Here is a 14,622-nt window from a genome sequence, read left to right as displayed (position 1 = left end):
GTTTATGCTTAGAAGACAAGAAAGTTTGCATCTTATCACTCAGCTCACTGTAGATGGAAGGTATGTTCCAGTTGACATGAAGCAGAAATCTGGTCCACATCAACAGCCTCCCTCTTAGAGAGAAGGAAGGTACCTGATTTGATGGATAGAGTTTATGGACAGGACAGACCACAAAGCCACCTACCTGAGAAAGAAGTTTATTATCGTCCTCCAGCAGTTTGACTTTAGTTTCCAGTTGCCTGATGTAGTTGGAAGATGAATCTTAAAGGGAAAAGAGAGAGAGAGAGAGATTAAGCTTCCCAAGAGATAGTGCTTTCAAGTCAAACAAAGATAGTGTCACAATTACGTTAATGTTTCCTCTCAGCGGAAGGGAAAGGTCAAGAGAGGCGCTTAAGAACAAGGCCTCTGGGAGCTAAGAGGGCATTTCACAGTTTGAATCCATTAAAACAACAAAGACCCTAAAAGGAGAACACCCAGAACCTGAAAAGAGTTTCTCACAACCCCTGAGGCTTCTGCGAGGGATTGTGGCATTTCAAGGAATGGAGCAGATATAATGAGGTTCAATCTCATTTGAAAACAGCCGCTAAAGAGCCATTTTAGCATTCCACAAGAAGAGGACATTGGATGACCTTGAGCAGCTGCTTTCTTCTAGAAAGATGCGTAGGTAGCAGAATTATTGCTCTTCAAAAGCGCCTACTTTTGAGGAGGGAGAGAGGGGTCTGAATTTCACCCAGGGAATAAGGAATGAACCAAGATTATTATATGAATAACACCAATGCTTATATCACTTTAGAGCAAGATTCATCAACGTGATGCTCATGGATACCATGGCGCTTACAGAAACTTCCTCAGACCCCCCGCCACGTGACCATGAAAGTAGGTGGGGGCCATCAGGAAGGCAGAATCAGTGACTTCATACAAATAAAGGTTTTTTTCCCCTCATTTGGATCCTCCTCACTACTCAGTGGAGAAGATTCTGTAAACAGGGCCCTGGATAAACTGTGAGTCAGAGCACCAGAGAATCTCCAAAGCACCCTTTCCTCTCCTTGGTCATCTTCCCTTTGTGTGTGTGTTTCATCCTCCCTTCCCCCCATTTGTCACCATCTTCTGAGAGTGTGTTATCCACCTTGGGCTTCTGTGTATGTGCGTTTATATTCTCCATCCCCCTTCCTCTTGTGTGCTTATGTGTGCTCAGCTCTACTTACTGTGGCAGCCATTTTGTAGTTGTACCCACCACCCTGGCTCAAAATCCTAAAGGTGCCCACAGGCTCAAAAAGATTGGGGACCCCTGCATTAGAGTATTCTAAACTATTCACATACATTACCTCAGAAACCCTTACAAAAGAAGAAGAATATGCCATCGAGTCACCGCTGACCCCTTCCACAGGGCATTCCAGGTAGGAAAGGAACAGAGGTGGTTTGCCACATTCTATGTATAGCAATCTCTGTCTTCCTGTCCCCTCCCCGGTCTTTTATTGAGAGACACCAGTATTATTACTACTAGTAATATCGGTAGTAGTGTTTTGGTTTCTGTTTGTCGATGCAGGACCAGGCTCAAGGCTGTAGCCAAAAGAGCTGTACCGGAAAGGAAAGGAAAGGAAAGGAAAGGAAAGGAAAGGAAAGGAAAGGAAAGGAAAGGGAGACACCAGAACCGCCAGCAGCCACTGGGTGACTTGTTACCACACAACTTACATGACTCACCCAGGCCTGGCTACACGCTACTCCATCACTCCAAATGGGAATGAAAAATGGCTCTAGCTGTGTCTGATCCCACTTAGCTCCCAAGCTCAGACCAAACTGCTAACCCTTAATCAAGCTGCTAACCCTTACCTACCTACCATTTTCACCTGCCATGTAACAAAAGGAAACACAAGATACTCAAGAAAAAAATATAACAGCCCTGCCTTTTATGAAAAAAAATCACAAGATGTTGCTGTTTTAATAAAATATTGGGTTTATAGTAGGGATGCCATTTGCCCAGTTTAGGCAAGCATTCTTGTACCACAGGACCTTCCCACATATATACCATATAGTTTCCAGAGCGTCAGCTGATGCATTGAGGTCATATCTGGAGTTTCACCTGGATGTGATGTCAATGAACTGTGTCACATCATGTCCTCCCATTGATTTGCCCCCAGGGTGTACCAGGTAGTGGTCTAGCATCCCTAGTTACTAGCCCTTAAAGCAGTAAAATATGAATCTTTACAATTTTAACAGGGTATTTTGGCACCTTCAAGAGTAGTATTTTATTTTAGCATAAGTTTTTGTGGATTAAAATTCACTTCATCAGATGAACATAATGGGTGCTCATTAGGTGGACAGATAACAGAAGTTTAAAGTGTCCAGCCCGTAGAACATGGAGTTCCCCTTTCCTAAGTTCATTTTGGACAGGTTCAGCCACCCTGCACTTCTCCACTCCTGACACATTTCCATAATCTTACACACATAGATGCACATAGGTCCCAGCCATACCACACATTCCATTTTGTGGACTGCAAATGTGACATTCAGCATACGGGCAACGACTTGCTACTGAATGTGTGTTCAGATCCCACTGTAAAATAGTACATTTGACACATGGTTCCCAATACTGCCTTGAAGAATGCTGGGAGATTTGGGGGGGGCAGTGCCTGGGGAGGGTGGAATCTGGAGAGGATTTGGTGTTAACTTTCAGGTGACACTCTAGGTTGCCTCTCCAAGTCTCTATGGTCTTTTCCATAGAACACAGGGGAAACCCCTAGAGTATTATTACGTGGAGGCCATTTTTTATCTAGCTCTTCAATTCCTCAGGGGTAGGAAAATGGGGTTGGGGTTGATAATTCACCGCTCTAGCCAGGTAAATGCGTGGCCTAATCTGACAGGGTATTTCTCAAATTTGGTAATGTGTGCTGTTCAGTTTGGGATGCCTCATCCACACCCACAATAGGGTGCATGTCATCAGATGATGTACATGAATGTGCGAACCAGCCCTTGTATCACCCCGTCAGGGCAACAAATATGACTAGCTAGATATTGTCCTTGCGCTGGAAACCAAGCATAACCGTTAGAGTCTCTGCCATTCGGAGGTCGTAGAAGAAAATGGAACGTTATTCTGCAGCAGCAGCGCATCAAACAATTCAAAATCTAGCCAAGATTCTCTGTGACTCATCGAGCATTTTCGCAGCCCAGTTGGCATGTTGTGACTAATCTTTCAAGGTACTTTGTCTACTGATGGGAAAAATTGGAAAATACGTGAAAAATGTGCCACTATATATGGAAAGGCAGCGGGCACGCAGAGAAAATATAACAATGGTTCTAACAAGTGTGATTTTAGGAAAGTACCTATCTCATGAGTATCTCCGCATGATAAATTAACTCTTTATTTTAAAAGAGAGCCCTGTATGATACACGTAAAATCCAATATCCTCCTCATTAGGAATTTTTTTTTAAAAGGTAGCCTTATTTCTAAAAACACTTATGTTGTCAAAATTTCTATCACAGCAGGGCAGGCTTGCTCAACTAGTAACACCACACGAGAAAGGCATCTTATCACTCACCGATTCTGGACTGCCAGATACCTGCCAAATTCCTTGTTATGTTGTTTGTTTGCTTGCTCCAGACAGAAACAATGCCAGATTTACTGAGTCCACCCATCCCATACCTGACGGGCTGTATTAATCTCAGTGGGCTACTGTTTGGAGGTCCGCAGCAAGGGTTTCCGAAATTCAGCGCTTAAATACATAAGCCATCAAATAAATAACGCATCATATATTTGTTCTGATTGAATATGTTCTTACACAGATTAGTAAAAAATCTTGGCAGGAAGAAGAAGGCTGATTCTCAAGTTTTCCTTGGAGGACCTGAACTGCAGAAACAAGCTGCTCTAAGCCCTCAGAACCGAGCAATGATGGGAAACAAGCATGTGGTGTCTCTCCTATGGGCATTTTGTATCAGATGCTTCTTGACCAGGGCTTGTTCCTCTGTTGTTCCTTTGTGAGCATATGGATATTCAGGTTGTAAAACCTTGTCAATGCTCAGTTAGCAGGTGAGATATCTGGTCATTGGTGTATCTTGCCTATGTTTCATGGGGGCCGAATGGCGGGTTTAATACTTGATCCTGATGGTTTATGGTTAATTCCCCCATGCCGGTGCATTGCCGTACTGGCGCAAGTTGATTCCCTTATCTGTTGGCATGCATAGGATTGTTTTTAGTGTCTCTGCTCCTCTCCCACCTAGCCATGTCTCCAACAACAGTCAAGACCTGATTCACATTATTCCAACGGCATGCATACCTTTCCCTGCAACACACCATTCAATATTTCACATGTGAAAATAGGAATATCCTTATGACAACCTCACCCTCATAACTCCAGTAGACATTCCCAAAGTCTATGGTACTTCTTAGTGTGTGTGTTGTGCTCATTCACTTTGCAATAGCCTCCTCTCTATGGATTTAAAAGCCAAGACCATTTTGACTGAAGCTATTCTAGATAAACATAATCGTCCTACAATATGTTATCAAGGAAACAACCTCAGAACCTACAGTGTGCAAAATGACATGCTGGTTTGTTCTAACAAGGCTCCAAAAGCAAAAGCGGAGACAAAACTGGAGAAGAGACTTGCCAAGGACAGAATAGAAAATAGAGACTCTCCTTGATAAATAGGGAGTTGGACCAAATGTTTTAACTTTATGCATAGCTGCTCTAGGAAAGAATGGTATAAAGAGACAGAGAGAGAGCTAGAGGGATAGGTAGAGAAACAGATAGGGCAGAACTCTAAGAATCTCTAGAAATGCTCTACATCAATATACATAGATAGGTGTGCAAGCGAAATTGGCATGTGAATAGAGTTTCCTAAAATTTCCTCAAGGTGGAGTCTGGAGTTCTCTTGGAATTACAGCTGATCTCCAGACTACAGAAATTAGTTCCCCTGGGGGAATGGCAACTTCGGAGTATGAACTCTACAGTATACCATTGAGTCTAGGAGAAACAGAAGATCTAGAGTGGCATCAACCCCCTGCTTGATCCCACCTGTCTCCATACTGACCTCCCCAGGCACTGCTCCCAAATCTCAAAGAATTTTCCAGGCCAAAGCTGAAAGCCCTATGTGTGAATTAATCTCTTCCAGAAGGCACTGGACCAGAGCTGCAATGTTTTGGTTAACTATACTGGTTTGATTTACTAGGCATTTTGTCACAGTGACTCGACACCAACAATCTGCTCAGAAAAATATCCTCTGTATCCAACTCTAATTATCATTTGCTTTGCCCGATAGACAATGAGATCAGCCCACCGACTGCTGAGAAGGAAGGGATAAGAAGTACATGTTGTAAACAGAGAGAGTTAGGGAAGGGAGAGAGGCAGTAGGACCAGGAGGTTAAACTAGAGCTACATGTTCCTTTCAGTATATGCACATTTATTCAAACGATCATTAGTTTGTTTAGCTAGAAGTACATCAGCATGGAGATTCATAGGGGAACAGACAGAAATGGGATATATTAAGATAAAGTGGCTTATTGTGCTAATGCGGAAGATTATAATTTCTCTTATCCCAAACTCCCAGTTATCCAGATCTCTTTATGTGGTTTCATGCATGAAGTCCCAAATCAGTGTAATCCTACCTGAACACTACAGTACTTTAGTTTAAAAGCATTCAGCATCTTTGAAGCCATGCAGAGTAGGCACACTGTACCATATTTGTGAGAAGATAGGCAGATTTTATTTAATGACCATAAGTAAGGGAACAAACCAGCATAAGCTGCCTATGCTAAAAGCTTGTGTTTCCTGGGGCAAGTCAGAATAGCTTCAGGGCAATCAGCAGTAAAGCTGGATCCCACCTCCAATTACCTTGCTTAGATCAAAAATGACTAAGGAAAGTTAGTGTGAACAGGTGAGCCAATAAATCAGGTTTCCCAATATGGTTCCCATGGGCACTGCGTAGGGTTGCCAGGCATGGCTTAGCAAACAGTGGGATATGGGAGGTAGGGACACCATGTTGTGATGTCACTTCTGGAGAAAAGTGGTGGCATGCCTCTGTGGCAGTTGCTCTAGACAGAATCGCCATAGGGTTTCTTGCAATTCCTAGACATGTCCAATGTCACTTCTGTTTTTCCCTGCCAGTGATGACATAGAATCAGACCAGCCCTTTTTGTTTGTTTTATTTCTTCTTCTGCCACCACTCACAGCTGGGGGAAACAGGAGCTGGGGGCAAAGGATACCCCACCTCTACTGTGGACGTGGCAGCCCTGATGCCATGGAACCCACTACTACTTCTCTGGATGCCACTGAGCTCTTCAGGAAGTAGATGGGATCACTGCAAGGCAAGAGAAGTTACTGGCCAGCCTCATTCAAATGAAGGAGTTTCTCCACGGCTGCAATACTGCCAAAGTCACTGGAGGAACAGGGGGGCTGGTAAGCACCTAGGCTTCTCTTAGCCAGTATGTGGCCCATTCCCTCTTCAGGCCTGACCAACTGTCAGCAGAAAGGCAGCTTTATTCTAGTCAGAGTCTGGGAAGCTGGGCTGTTCCATGAGGAGAGATAAGTATTCTGGAGCAGATGTCCATCCACTTCTTTCCCAGACTTATTAGCTGGACCATGTTTCTAATCAAAATATTAACCTTGACAGACTAATGGCCTGAATAAGGCAGCTTCGTATGTTCAGTGTATTTGCCATGCAATTCTTCTGCATACTGAGGAGGGAGGTACTGCATTTGGCTCCACCTCCTGCAGCAGCCATTTGGAGCTTGATCCCACCTCCTGTGGCAGCCATTTTGGGGAGCGCTGACCATTCCCTGTCAGAATTCCAAAGGCCCACACAGGATCAAAAAGTTTGGGGGACCCCTGCATTAGAGTTTTCTAAACCATTCACATAAATTATTTCAGTTACCCTTAACAAAAACTCTTATAATATATGTGGTCTTGTAAATCTTGGTCAAGTAAAAAATACTGGAATGGTCAGTATCCTAACTCTAAAGTGACAGATAAGATGTTACTGTGTATACAGAATAGATTAGTTGATGATATAATTTCAGTCAGATAAAATAGGATTAGATACTTAAATAAGATTAGATAGTAAAGTGGTGTGAGCTGAAATTTATCTTTTTTATATCCTGGCTATCTCACTGAACTTTAAAAAAATTGATAATTATTTATGACCTTTTTATCTCAGTGAGATAATTAAGTTAAAAACTGTTTTCCAAGACTGATTATGAGAGAGTGGAAGTTTAGCTAATTTTTTGTAGAGATTATATATATACATAGGATAAAAGACCTTTGTCAAGGATGTTGACATAGAGTTGAAGATCTAAAAACTATCACAAATGACTCAACCTGCTGTTACTCTGCTTTAATTCATTTCATTATTGTATAATGTATTTGATTTTTTTATTGAATTTTTAAAAAAAGATTGTAAGACAAAAAAAGGAAGGAAGCCTTACAGTAAATAGTTTGGGCTAGTCAATTTTGGGGGGTTGTTTGCAAATCTGGTTTACAGGTGAGCATATTTTTAGATTTCAACCAAACAGATTTGCAATGCAATCCTCAGAAGAGTTAAGAAAAAAACATTGAAGTTAGTTGGCTTACAAGGGTAGAATTCTGCACAGGGTTAACTGTTAATCAATCATCTATAAAAAATACATAGAGATGCACAGAAAGAAAACAGAGTTCCCCCCAACCTGGTTTCTGAGAGCTGTGCTGAGTAAATACTGAAAGCATTCGTTCCAGTTATATTTTCAGATGTGTCGAAACATTCTTACTTCCCAATAAAGTGAATAGCTGCTCAGTATCTCTAGTAGCCCCGGTAATGAAAAGTCTAAAAGCTGTGCTCTGTCAAATGATTGCCCTGAGACCTTAATCTCCATTAAAAGGAAATAACATTTGGGTCTTTACATTCTGGCTTCGGTAAGGCAATGCTGAGCAATTATAATAAAATTCAATTAAACATGGGGGTGGAGGAGGGCAGGAGAGCAAAAACAAATGCAAGCATTTCTAGATATTCAGCTGGGGACAGAACTAGACCTGTTGCCCTTTTCCATTGTTCTCTTCCGAGATTAACACCCTATACCTTACGAACATTATAAGCATGCATAGCACAGTTAACATCATGCTTTCAATTTTAAAATCCAAAATGTTGAATCTGTATTCAATTAGTTGCTATGAGCAGATTGCATTTCTGCTCCCAGCAATGTGCTGACTGGGAAGCTATCCTTGTGCCAAAAGCACATCACATGCATCTATGTGCAACTGGTACCACATCAACTTTTTTTGCTCCCTCAGCTGCAGCAATCTTCACTTCACCTCTCCCATGTCAGTCCTTATTTTCCCTGCCTATGTAAGCAGAAGAAATACAGGGAAGAAGAACTGCTTCCTCGTGTACCAGACATAAATCAAGGGGCTGTCAGCCTTATCAATCTATCACATTTTTATCCCACCTTTCCTCCAAAAAGCTCAGGGAAACGCAAAATCTGAGGTGGTAAAACAGACTGCATTGCTTCAGGCCACAAGTGATGGACTCCAGTTTTGTGTGTACATTTAAAAAATGCAAACAGAAAACTTGCACAGACCTGAGAAAGGCTGTATCTTTGTTTGCTGTGCTGATTGTCCATTCGCAGGGAGTTTTTAGCATACATAACCATTCCAAAATGTGAGTGATCCCCCAGCTGCAGTAGGGTTCCCAGTTGCCCACTGGTACCAGGCAAACTCCTGGCAGTTTGCCTTGTCCGCCGATTGCGACTGGAGAGAGGTATCAAACCGCCCAGCAATTGCTCACCATTGGTGGCAAGTGCACAACGGGTGTGCTCCCAGAGGGGCTACGTGACATCACTTCCTGCAGTGATGTCATTGAGCTGACTGTGGGAGTGCTTCCACACTTCATGGGGGCCAATTTGGACCTCCAATGGGCTGAATCGTCCCATGTGAAGCACGGGAGCACTCCTGCAGCTGACATTAATGGCGTCAATTCTGGAAGTGACTTCATTGTGTTGGGGTTGGGAAGAGCATGTGAGCAAAGATGCTGCTCCTGGTAAGTACTGCCCCCCCCCCCCCACATCAGGACACCTTAGAGACCTGCAACCCTAAGATGCAGTTTGAAGCAACACATTCTGAAGCATTTTTCCACCTATTTATTATTTTTATTTATACCCTGTTTTTCTCCCCAGTGGGGAACCAAAAAGGCCTATGACATTGTTCTCCCCATTATGTACATGGCCACTCCTCCTCCCAGAGGGAACCTTTTGAGTGCCCAACAACTCTGTGACTTTAAGGTATCAGAAGCCTGAATAGGGTTGGCAAGTATGGCCTGACAACCTGTGGGAGGCTGGGCGGAGATGTACATGAGGGCTGGCCATCAGTGACATCATGACACCACTCCTGGGAAACCCTGGAAGTGATGTCACAACTCTAGGAATCACCAAAAACACTATGGTAAAACCACAGCGTTTTTGGTGATTCTTGGAGAAGACTGATGTCTCTTTGTGGTTTTTCTGGAAGTGATGTCATGCCATCAATCCAATGGCAATTTTTCATTTTTCTCCTGCCAACACTCCAGGCAACTGTGGGAAATGGCAGCTGGGGGTAGTGAATCTCCAGTTTTCCACAGGGGTCTGGCAACCTGGAACTGGGTAAAATATCCTGGTGGTTAAGTGGTTCAGCTGTGAATCAGCACTCCACTGGTTTGAATCACATTACTGCTGTCATGTCTGTCTGTCTATATACATGCCATGATTGTGTTGCTGACAATTATTGTTTACTACTGTTGACATTATGCTAAAGCCATGCTACTGTATTAATGTGTATTAATTAATATGCACTCTGTTTATCTCTCTCTTCCTGCATAACTGTAGTGCAGATGTTACAGAGGACCCAAGCAAAGGCCTCTCCCTTATCTTAGAGCAATATGCGAGTCTCTGTTAGCTGTAACCTTGACATGTCTAAATGCCAGCTTCAGCCACTCTTCCCAGATGCTGGGAATAAGTTATTGTCTATCTGAATCATAGTCATAACTAAGCTGATTCTCACAGAACTTGTGTAAGCTTGTGCGCCAAACCTCTAACTGTTGTTTGAGCGCGGGAAATGAAGTATAATAGATTGCCTGATTTGAATTGCCACTTCTGTCAAACTCCGTGATGGAGTGCAGACCTGGACTGTATGGATTCTAATAAAGTTACTTCTTATGGAATCAACGTACGTTCACTGCGGATGGGCTTGAGGGATCTACCTGCCAAGGACTGACAACTGCCATGAGTTCTCAGCCCCAGCTCCCCAGCTGTATTGTGGGGATAATAATAACACTAACTTCTTCACCGCTCTGAGTGAGACAGTAATCTGTCTAGAAGAGCGGTATATAAGAGCTATCATCATCATCATCATCATCAAATGGAGGGCTGAAGACACAAACGGGAATTCCCTGAACAATCTTGGACGTGAGTAGCCAACTGCCTGAATGCTCCCCAAAAGCACATTAACCAGTGATCTAGTCAGAACCTCCAGAGCATCCCACTCCCTTGGCCACTAGATCATCGTGCTCTCCCTGTCACCTGGCATGGCTATATTTGGGCTTCTACTCCCCCTGGATGCACATTACCTTCCTTCACCTGGGGGCCTTTGCAAGAATCCAAACCCGACTGACATTCTTGATCTGGGGCCACCCAGGATTCTAACTCTGCACCAAATTCAGCCAATCAAGATGCTTTCCGCTATATGCACCCAAATAAATCTAACGGCACACAGAGGGCACCCTAAGCCTTCCATAATAGATTCTGCTCCTAATCTTCCACTGCTGGAATTATAGGATCCCTTCCTGGTTGCTGGCTCTGTCCCTAGATACCAAAAAGTCTTAGACCCTTCTCTTCAAGCCAGGCAACATATGATTTCCTTTGTATCCCTTTTCCCCAGATGTCTTTTGCCACTTCCCAGTTCTGCCCCATTGGCAGCCAGCTTCCCAGCAGTCATACCCATTTAGATAATCTAAGCATACCCAGTTTATTGGGACAAGATACAAACTGTTGTATTAGTCCTTTGCTCTTCTACATTTCACTTTCTATCTACCTCTGTATCTTGGATTGGGCGATAAAGCTTACAGGTTTATGAAGTCTCTAGTTTATTAAGATTATTGTGTCAAATCAAGACCTGTGTATACAACAGATTGGATGGCCTCTACCCTGATCCTTGGTTCTACACGTGTAGAGAATGCTCTTGACGTGATGAGCCTGACACAAGGACTGATTTGGAGAACATCTCCATGTTCTCACAATAACCACACTGCAAGAGAGGTTAAGCTGTCAGTACGACTGATCCACAGTAACCCACGGCAATGTGGGAATTTGAACCTGATTCTCCCAAATCCTTATGACTGGCCAACCAGGGCTTATTTTGCTATGAGCCTATCAGAACAATTAAGAGTCTCCCTGATCTCTATTGACTGAAGAAAGGCTCTTGATGCTTCAGCTACCAGATGGTTTATTGGGTTCATCTCTGGCACTGGAATCAGCTTCTGTATTATGTATTATGAGGCTCAATTTATGTAGCCGTGTGGAGTTTTAAAACTTGCTAGAAGTAATACTTACATGCTGAAAAGCAAAAAAAGTAAAATTGAACTGCCACTTCAATTCCCAACAGCTGGGCTGTAAAATCTGGATCCTTCCTTTCTTTGCCTATCCCATGAAAAAAACCTAATTGGATAAGTTAATATAATTTCTGCTTGTTGGACTGGAATTAAACTCATTAAAGGAGCTCTATTATTACTCTCATAAATTTGTGCAGTTCTCACAACAAAAATTATTCCATCCGGTATGAACCGCAATTCAACCTCAATGTAAGTATATTTTCCCCAAGCTGAAAAACCAATTTGTAACTATTATTACAGGTAAACCAAGGAGACAGAAATGGCACTCAACATGTTTCACTTCAAAAATGGCGAAGGAGCAGGATGTGTCTAACTTTGTCAGGGGACACTGGAGATGCTCTGGTATTTGGGTAAAACTCCATGCTTTTAACTATAGAGTCCCCCCACAAATACCAGAGCATCCTGGACGTTCCACTGACATCACTTCCAGGTGCACGTGGAGTGACATCAGTGTGTCACTGGTGACATAGTGACATTACCGGTGAGCCCTCAGTGACCTGATGTCACCCCCCTCCCCTGCCACTGATTGCAAGAGGTGACCTGCCAACCATAGTAGGGGTGTAACTAACTGTTTCAGGTTATGACCAACCTGCGGTTTCAGGCAATGACCAGCACTTACAACCATTACTCTGCCATAAAGATCTTTGGGTGACCTTGCTCCATTCATACTTTCTCTTAACCAAACCCACAGCACAGAGGAGTTGTGAGACTAAAATGGTGGTGGGGGGGGCTGTGTATAACCCTGAGCTCCTTATGAAGAAGAATGCAACCCGAAAAAAAATTCAAATGAACAAATAATAAAATAACCCACAATAGAGGCTTTGAAACTTCAGCTGAAAAACCCAACAACTGAATTGAATGCAGTTTTTGAGATCTCCCCTTGAGAAATTTCCCATGCTATGATACAACTGCAAATAAACTGAGCTATAAACTGAGGCTGGCAAATGGCTCCACACTTCCTTATATCGTTCCTGCAGTTAGACAGCACATCCAGCGGATTTTTTTTACTCCAGCGGTAACATGAATAACTTCATAAAAATAAAAAACATCGGCAGTACTGCCTTTTTATCAAATTACTCAATGAATTTCATGAGCATCCATGATTTAAATTTTTATCATGTAGGAGGAGACCAAAGAAGAATGGAATGGATCTAGGCACATAAAAAAGCAGAGAGCTGAAGGGTTTTGCTGTTTATTTAAACAATGGTACTGAATTATTCCCCCCCACCCCCATATTATATATTCTAACTAGCTTGATGCCCGTGCTTTGCTACAGTATTTAACTACTTTAAATCCAGTTATAATACTTACAGGTATGTAACATTTTTTGGTTTGTGTGTGTGTGTTTTTAGTTGGTTTTGTAGTATAATAGCATAGTACCCGGTTGTTCCTAATGTAGTTTAACCTCTCAGTCTCTATTTTGGAGTACATGTCAATCAAAAATTGACTGAAGAGGGAGTGGAAGTACACCAGATGGTTGATCTCCCCTTGCCTGACCATGATGCGGTAGGAGTAGAATTCCACTGCGGAGACTGCCTTCTTGAGGGGCAACATGGTGTTGGGGTTGCGCTGAGGCAGGGCAGTGGAGTACTCATTCTCGCCATGGCAGAACAGGAATGGGTACTGCAAGGCATCAATCTTGCTGATACGCCACAGTGTGTTGCTGCGGCTGTGCAGCACCATGTCTCACTGCTCAAATTGCTGACCAACAATCACCAGAACCACCTCATGTACTGTTGGTGCATTGACATGACCTACATGAGCATCAGCGTGTTTTTTATCTGCATAGACTTCGAATTTCTTGCAGGTTGGAGGTACCATGTCCAGGGTGGTCTTCAGGTCCTTTATGTAGCTGTTGATGTCGTGTAGCATCCCCTGCAGTTGTTTGACCAATTCCTGTTTGACGTCAGCAAAGTTGCTGCACCTCAAGCACGATTCCTTTTTGTCCTTGCCTACTAAATAGATTTGCAGGAATTGGGCTTCTTGTGGAGGTGTGGCCAGCAGACTTCTGACCAAGTGATACACCTATCCTTGAACTTTGAAGGTCAGCATGAAGCTGTCTCATAGTAGTTGCTTGGCCCTGAATGATATCATGTTAAAGCAGCCATTATACTTCTATACACAGTCCCTGAAATGGACATGGTCAGGGTGGCTGCCCATTACCAGGCTGTAGAGAGGTTGGGGCAGAGGTTTGAAGGGTGGGAGCTGCACGTTGTCACTGCTGCAACACATGCCAAGGGCTTCCTCCTTCCGCTTGAGGTCATTGCAGTCCTTGCATTTGTGGGCCATGATACCTAGAGATAAAGTGTTGTCTGCCTCATAAGCCACTTCAGGATCATATGCCATGCCTGAGTGAGCCTTGACCTTCCATGGAAGTGAGTGCCTCTCTACTCGTCTTCCAGGATTGCTTTGCTCATAGAGAGACTCTGTTGCTCTGTGCACCTAAACAGTGATCTTGCTGGTACTTGGCCACCACTGCTCGGTGTACCACAGGAGTATGATGTGTATATTTCTTTGCCGCATCTTTAAGTTGCTTCTTCCTATTAGTGTCGGTATATCTTGCACAAGTTAGGAGGCTTCTTGGGGGCGGTAAGAGGTGATGACTGTGAGAGGTGTGAGGTGGAGTTGGACTGAGGGAGGAGTGGTGTAGTGGTAGGGTTGCCAAGTCCAAGCTGGGAAATTTGTGGAGATTTGGGGGGTGGAGCCTGGACAGGGTGTGGTTTAAGGAAGGGGAGGAGCCTCAGTGGGGTATGATGCCATAGAGTTCACACTTCAGAGCAGCCATTTTCTCCGGGGGATCTGGTCTGACTTGCCTGGAGATCAGTTGTAATTCTGGGAGATCTCCAGCTACCACCTGGAGGCTGGCAACCCTATGTGGTGGGCACTTTGGCAGGTTCATATGACTCACATCGAAATGGCCCCTAGAAAGGCTGTGCACCATTTCCCAATGAACATTTAAAAACTCAGTTGCCATACTTATTTTTATATAAAGTCCCTATTCAGGACGGAGTCTTGTACTGTCTT

General features: G+C 43.5%; 1 protein-coding gene across 2 annotated transcripts in view; it reads right to left on the bottom strand.

The window, feature by feature from the left end:
- Positions 1-14,622, bottom strand: part of CCDC85C (coiled-coil domain containing 85C) — a 219,744-nt gene that overhangs the window by 76,919 nt on the left and 128,203 nt on the right. For both annotated transcript variants that reach the window (XM_054971511.1, XM_054971512.1), the window contains exon 2: positions 185-261. In XM_054971511.1, coding sequence (XP_054827486.1) covers positions 185-261 — 77 coding nt within the window. The remainder of the gene's footprint in view (positions 1-184; positions 262-14,622) is intronic.

This window comes from Eublepharis macularius, chromosome 2, assembly GCF_028583425.1.
Source record: "Eublepharis macularius isolate TG4126 chromosome 2, MPM_Emac_v1.0, whole genome shotgun sequence".
In the NCBI taxonomy this organism is placed as follows: domain Eukaryota; kingdom Metazoa; phylum Chordata; class Lepidosauria; order Squamata; family Eublepharidae; genus Eublepharis; species Eublepharis macularius.
This window is presented reverse-complemented; position numbering and strand designations above follow the sequence as displayed.